The sequence below is a fragment of the Morone saxatilis genome, unplaced genomic scaffold (assembly GCF_004916995.1).
Source record: "Morone saxatilis isolate NCDOM2014 unplaced genomic scaffold, NCSU_SB_2.0 Contig0, whole genome shotgun sequence".
NCBI lineage: Eukaryota > Metazoa > Chordata > Actinopteri > Moronidae > Morone > Morone saxatilis.
This window is the reverse complement of record NW_023339650.1, coordinates 10,498,416-10,505,697: the sequence shown is the minus strand read 5'-3', so window position 1 is coordinate 10,505,697 and position 7,282 is coordinate 10,498,416. Positions and strand designations below refer to the sequence as shown.

General features: G+C 41.9%; 1 protein-coding gene across 1 annotated transcript in view; it reads right to left on the bottom strand.

The window, feature by feature from the left end:
* Positions 1 to 7,282, bottom strand: part of jph1a (junctophilin 1a) — a 32,383-nt gene that overhangs the window by 24,108 nt on the left and 993 nt on the right. The window contains exon 3 of the mRNA XM_035674739.1: positions 3,293 to 4,061. Within this exon, the coding sequence (XP_035530632.1) occupies positions 3,293 to 4,061 (769 nt within the window). The remainder of the gene's footprint in view (positions 1 to 3,292; positions 4,062 to 7,282) is intronic.

Sequence of the window (7,282 nt, the reverse complement as noted above, 5' to 3'; positions counted from 1 at the left end):
ACACACACACACACAGGGACACAAGAGCATACTGTGTGTGAAAGTCCATTTTAAATAGATAAGGGTGACAAAATAAGAGTGAATGGGGGTCACAGACACAGAGCTCCATTCCAGCTCATCACACTAGCTCTCTATTGATTGGCTGATCACAAGCATGAGGTCATCAGCTCCACCCCAGAGGCTGATGGGATAGCGCTTCTGTACAGTAACTCACAGGGGAGGGGTGGGTGTGTGTTGTGTTTTTTTAAATTCTGCTCCCTTTTCATTTCTGTCCACTCCAGACTCCTCAGAAACCTCTTGCTCAGCAAAGTCGCCCCCCTCTCCCCATCTCATCCAATCAACATTTATCCCCTGGTTCTCTCACTTCAATCAATTTTTCACTCTCTCTGTCTCTTCCACCGACTCCGTCTCCCCCCCCTCACTCCCCCGTGGATCCACCGGGTACGCTCCACATTCAAAGACAGAGAGTCACGTGACTAGAACTGGATCGATACGAGTGCATCTTTTGCCATGCACTGTATAATGAGACTTACATAACCTGCTTACACACAGCCGTCACAGTCTGTCATTCTAGCTGTTCGTAGCACAAATTCTGCCTCGATTTTAAAAAATCTCGACTTCAGTCAGGAGAACGGAGGAGCTTGAGACTTCCAGCAGCACATGATGATTGGCACGTACCAAGCAGTAATTTGATCACTTACTACAGTACAGGAGACCTTGTTTGCTGCCATAAACACTTTGTATCAGCTTGAATGCTTTTACTGTTGTTGCCTTAGCGCTATGCATCAGATCATGTGTATCCTTTGGCTCTAAATTGTTGCTCTAATGCACAACCAAAGAGCCTCTCTTTTAACACATTATCCATTTTTTCTCTTCTACCCAGTAGGTTTATCTCAACCTCACTCGCCGTAACTGACACAGATACAGGTCTAATCTGTGGAACAAGCAGTATGCAGGAGTTTGAATATTAAGCATGTTAAATCCATATTATGTAATCTTTGTATCTTATATCCTTGAAATCTGCAGAATAAAGCATTTTCTCTCCCCGCTCACCGGAAAGGAATTATTATATTTTAAAAGAATGTCTGGATATTATAACAAAGCCTGCTATTCACAGAGTGTGCTATGACTGTATTGCTGTAAATGTCTGGGTGCAGCTCTGAGTCAAAATATTAAAAAATACTCCAGTGTTTTATAGTATTGAGTGTGGATATTTTGTTGAGTTTAAAAAGATTGTTGATTAATTATTTAGTCTAGCAATGTTAAAATAATGACACTCATTATAAATTACCAAAGCACAGAGTAATGGTTTATTACTGTTTAGCATATCAGAACAGCAGCCAAGAAAAATCCTAAAACTATTTTTTAGCCATGCCAGTGGTTCAGTCCACCACTTTGGTCCAGACTGAAATAGCTCAGCTACTACTGGATGAACTGCCACACACTTATATACAGACTTTTATGATCCCCAGAGCATGAACCATGTTAACTTTGGTGATCCCCTGGTGATTTTTTTAAAACTTTTTTTTTAGTGAAATATCTCAGCTAGTATCAGATGGGTAGTCATGATATTTTGTATAAACATTCATTCATGGCCCCCAGTGGATGAACCACACGGACTGATGAGTAGCACCACCATGAGACATTTTGACATTTCTGTTTAGGTTTTTAGTGAAATGTCTGATTAATAATTGGATGGCTTGCATTGGTACTACTATTCATGGTTCCCAGGGGAATTAATCCTAAAGGTGGTCCCATGACTCTTATTGTGACGCCTCCCCCCGCAGTTTTCACCTATCCTATCAACATCTACTAGATTCATTGTCATACAAAAAAAAGAAGACAATGAATTCCCGGATGATGAATCATAATAACTTTGATGATCCCCTGGCATCTTCCTTTAAGGAAAAAAAATTGGTTTCGAGGTAAATATCTCAACAACTATTGGTTGGATTGTCATGCAATTTGATACAGATGTTCATATTCCCTACAGGATGAATTATAATAATGATAATAGGTATATAATAACTTTAATGATCCCTTAAAATGTCATCATCAGCAAATTTATATTTGTCCAGCGCTTTGGTTTATGACCAAACACCTGCAAAGAGTGTTTAGTGCTAACAGGCCAAACTAAAATGAACAACAAGGTAAATATTTCACCTGCTAAACATCAGCATCTTAGCATTGTCACTGCGACCGTGTCAGCATGCTGACGTTGACATTTAGCTCAAAGCACCACTGTGCTCACAGAACAGCCTCAAAGAACCGCTCGGCTGCAAACTCTTAATCTTCTATAATTATATAAAACACAGAAAATACATTTGGAAATGTTCAAAGCTGTGCCCAGCAGGATAAAACACTAATTTGAACTGATTAATTGATTAAGTAAAAGTATAGTTCATTATGTTTCTTTTAATTATTTGATTGACTAATTCTTTTAGAACTACCATTGTTTGTGTGAGTATGAGTGTCCATTTTCTTTGTGTGGCGTATGTGTGTGAAAGACAATAAACATGTCTTTGCTTTTGCGTATTGTTGTTCATGTGTTTTCATGCATGCAAATTCATGTGCACCTCTTGAGAGAGAGAGAGAGAGAGAAAAAAAATCAAAACACGCGTGATTGCATAGAGATCTTTTCACAGCTTGTACACATCCTCACAGTCTTGAGTCTAATAATTCCCTGATGCAATGAAACCAGAGGATGTCAAAGTGATGCTGCGTACGCTGAACTGTGTCCCAGTAGAAGGGAGGCTTTAAAGGAAAAGGTCACATCTCATCCACCTGTTAAAGAGCAGATGCCACATCAGAGCAATACTTGGCAGGAGGAGCAGGTATCGTTATTGGGCACACGAGACGCATTTGGCACGGACGCAGGTATGGCTATACTGCTCATGCACATGAACTCTGAGGCACACAAATCTCTCTCACACACATTCACAGACCAACACACACACATGCAAGATGCCAAACCCCTCTCCCTGGGAATGAAAGATATGGGCAGAGAATAGAAACAGAACCTTTTCCAGGGATGATCACACTGGCTACACAAAAGCCTTGACTGTTGGTGATGTATAAAGGTCGGAGTTGTTGTCATGGGACTCCACTTACACAAGACTGAACCTTCAATCAGACCTGGAGATATTTGTCAAACAGGCCAGTGCTCTGACTCTTCAGTGCTGAAAATAAACTCCACAAGGATGTTCACCCTGTCTTTTCTGTGTTAACACAGTATACACCCACATGCACATACAGAAGCATGAATGAACACATACACACAGGAACACAGTACCTCGAAGCTGCTATTTCCACTTTACTCCTGGCAATGGCCGCAGCCCTCTGTGCGCCCTCCACAGCCCGATCCACCTTCTCTTTGGTTTTGGGGTTCTTAAGAGGAATCAACTGCTTCCTTATTCCACGCACCAGCACGTTATTTTTGTACTTCCCTTCTTCTTTGGTGGCATCTGGGAAAACCGTGCACCCATAACCATGGCGCTTGTTGTTAAGCCATTCTCCCTCATACTTCATCCCGTTGGATCTCTCTGAAACACCAAATCCATTGCGCTTGTCGTTCTTCCACTCGCCCATATAGGTCTCAGTCGTGGTGGCATCCACATGGTCCTCTAGAGGAAAGTCCTCATCTGGCAGCTCGCCGTCACCGATGGATATGGTAGAGTTGGCATCACTGGAGCTGATGCGGCTCATGGCGGCATCACTGCGTGCAGAGCTGCGCTTGCTGGAGATTGAGGTCCGAGAGTCAGACTTGCGCAACTGCCGGAGGCTGCCGAACAGTGAACCCCGGCGGAACAGGCCTTTCTTCTTGCCAGTGACGACCTCGCTGTCTGAGTGGAAGTTAAGGACAAAGCCGCCGCGGCTGCCTGTTGGCGTGTCTGCAGGGGAGGAGAGGTCCTGGAGCACTGTGCCGTTGCTCTGCTCGGAGCGCAGGGAGGCCAGAGATGTGCGGAGAGGAGAGCGGATAACGGTGGCCATCCCATAGGGTACACTCTGACGTACGCCGTAGCCATGCCGCATCCCACCCATCCACTGGCCTTGATAGGTACCTGAGGAATAGGTAGACACGAGTCAGTGAGTCATTATAGTCACAACTACTGTATACATCTGATCCTATAAAGCAGTGGTTCACAGCATTTTTACTTCATGGCCCCTTTAAAGGAAGCGTTACCTGCTTGTGACCTCTTGTCACATGTTGCATATGTCAATGGATTTATGAGTAGTTCCACCAAAGAGTGGATTGTTTCATTTGAGTAATTTTTCAGTTCTTTACATGAAATGAAAGATTAGAGAAAAGTCAGAAAAAACATTATTTTGTGAAGCAGAAGTATGTTTTGCCTTCTTTCCTATCCTGTATGTAAATCATCTTGATGCCCCTCAGGTTAATCTCTGGGGTAGTTCTGTCCCCAAGGTTGAGAACCACTGCTAAATAGGATAAAATAATGCAACACAGTATCAAAAAGTTCATACCAATGCAAAAAAAAAATTTATATTAAAAAATAAAAACACTCTTAAAGTCTCTCTCTTCTGTATTTACCAGGTAAAGAAGTAAGTGCGGAAGGTAAATGAAAATATTTAAGGTGACAAAAGTTTGTCAGTTAGAACTGGCTTGTGTTATAAAGAACAACCAGAAGTTATGATTTTAATATGCAAATGTATACTAAAAGTGCTGCTTGTGTCTGTTTTTTGCTTGTGTGTACAGTCTGCTTGTCTCACCAGGCCCACTTCCAAAAATGGGATGTCTTTAATCTAATTCAATTGAAACAGTGTATAAGCATAAAAAAGGCTGCGGTATAGGATTTCCACCGACTATCTGAACAAGACAAAGAAAAAAAAAATTTCAAAAAAGCTTTAAAGGGCTCCTCATGGTTTCCACCATCACCATTCATAACAGCTGGATATTTCAAGATACGCAGGTCTGAAAAGATTAACCTTATTTTTGCAAATGCTTTTAAATCATATCAGGGTAACATTTCCCATCATACTTACAGTGAGTTTGTACTTATTTGGGCACTTTTACATTGACATTTACAAGGTTTCTCTTCTTTCCTGTGTTGTACACCTTGCATTTTGCTGGCCAGATATTCTCTATATCAGCACTTAATCCTTGAATAGCAGGAACACAGAGGAGCCTTACTGTAGGGGTGCAGAGTATTTCAGCCAATGAAATGTTTTCTCTCCTTCCCCTCAGATCTGGGACTGTGAGTATAACTAACTCAATCACAGAGATTTGATTAAGGTACTGATACTGAGGATCACTTGGGATGAATGTGAATCACTCAACTAGGAGCCTATTTTCAGGCAGCTACTAACTCCCCCACTGACAGTAGGCACATTCACCACCATCCGTTTGTCTCTGACGGCAGGGAATTGCTATGAGTCACATAATGAGAGGAATACTTCATTAATCCCATTTGGTGCTGCTGAGCCCAATGAGCATGTGCTGGCCTACTGTAGCTTCTTCAGAGCATCAAATTACAATCCTGATCCTAATAATAAGAAAGGGTTGTTGATCCAGGACTCGAATCTCATTGACCAATACAATGAAGTAAGCCATAATGGTCAGATTCTAACAGAAAATGATATACTAGCCCAGGCAGGAGGTTAGATGGATAAACAGTGTGAGATTAACAGGCTGGCCCTGCGCTGCAGTTCAAATTGGTGACCCTGCAGATCAAGTTATCAGGATGTTGCGGGGTCAGACAGCCAGATGTTCTGTAGATCCTCTAGGATCAGCTGGTTCCCAAAGCCCAGCCCTCTGTAACTCTCATATGTGAGGCATTTATTCTGCACCATAAGGCCTCTGTTAGTGGAGATGATGCTCACAAATCACCCGAGGACTTGGATGTTTTATAACCAGAGAGGACTGTCTGTGACAGGCCTTCTGCATCGCTCGCAAGCACTTGTGTTTGCAGTAGGGATGGCATAAGGATAAGATTTTACTGATACCGATGCCATTGTTAGATTCCTCTGCTGACCTTCTGAAAAAAATAATGGGCCTACACAGGTTTTCAGTGTCAATACAACTGTTTTATTATCTGAGTCCGAACAGAGTAAAAAAAACAGAGTATGAAAAGGCCATTGATGTAACTGTGCAAAAGCTTCAGTGTTTAACCGCTGTTTAATTTGGATCCCTAATGTTTGTAAAGCATTTGTTTTCCTGTAGGGGTTCTTAGTCAAAGAAGAAAAATCTGCATGGTGCTAACGTTATTACAACATACAATATTTACCCTCGTAATGGATGTACTGCTGGTTGGGAAGTACGTGGAACTTGTCAGAAAGTGTGGGAAACATAGAATTCCTGGAATTTAAGCGGTGATTCAGCATATTGTTGGTGTTTTCACCTTTACTTGAGATTATTTTGACATCACAACTATCTTTCTGTGTAAAATAAAGCCATGCTTTGAACTGTTTCTTTCTCTCCAACGTGACTCCTTCTTGCAAGTTTACAGCAGCGTAGATGCAATGAGTTTGACGTCATTGTTTTGCATTGTATAACTGTCAGATAAAAACATTTCAGCATTAATACAAGGAACTGATAAACTGAGAGGCATACGATTGCGATGGATTGGACACTTTGGAACCAGTTCTCAAGTGGAATCGGTTCTCGATTTCCATCTTTTGCGGACCCATCAGGATGTTCCTCCCTGATCACACAGGTCTCTAGACAATCTGTGAATGCACCAACAAATTAGTGAGATCAAAGCTCTGGGAGAGGAAGCAAGCACTGACCTCTCACTTACAGCAAGTCCAAGAGTGTGTCCTGTGTATGACTTAACATGGCTGAATATATAAATAATATCTGTGTGTTTTTAGCACTGTGGAAATTTTAGTTTATGAAGTGATATAGAAATTGGAAAAAACATATTCCCCTGCAGGTGCACCTGGGTTTTCTAAAAGCAAGTATTCAGAATGACTTAACTGCTACGTAACATAGCACTCTCTCAAGAAAATGTGTTAAACACAAGAGGCACGCTATTGCAGCGAAGGTTCAAATGTGAAAATGACAGAGAAGTAGGTGATAGTCTGGCTATAACTGGCTCCAAACAGACTGATTTGCTGTGATTTCCAAACTCCTTCTAGCAGGGGCATGTTGCCACTGTGCTGGCAACAGGAGTCACCCTCCTCCCACTGTCATATGAGGAGCAACCGGTAGTTGCCAAATGAGATGGAATAAGAGAGGAACCATTATCTTAAACTGTATGCAGCCTGTTAACATTAGCAAGGTGATAAGTCATAGTTTATTTAATTTCTTTTGGGGGGGGGGGGG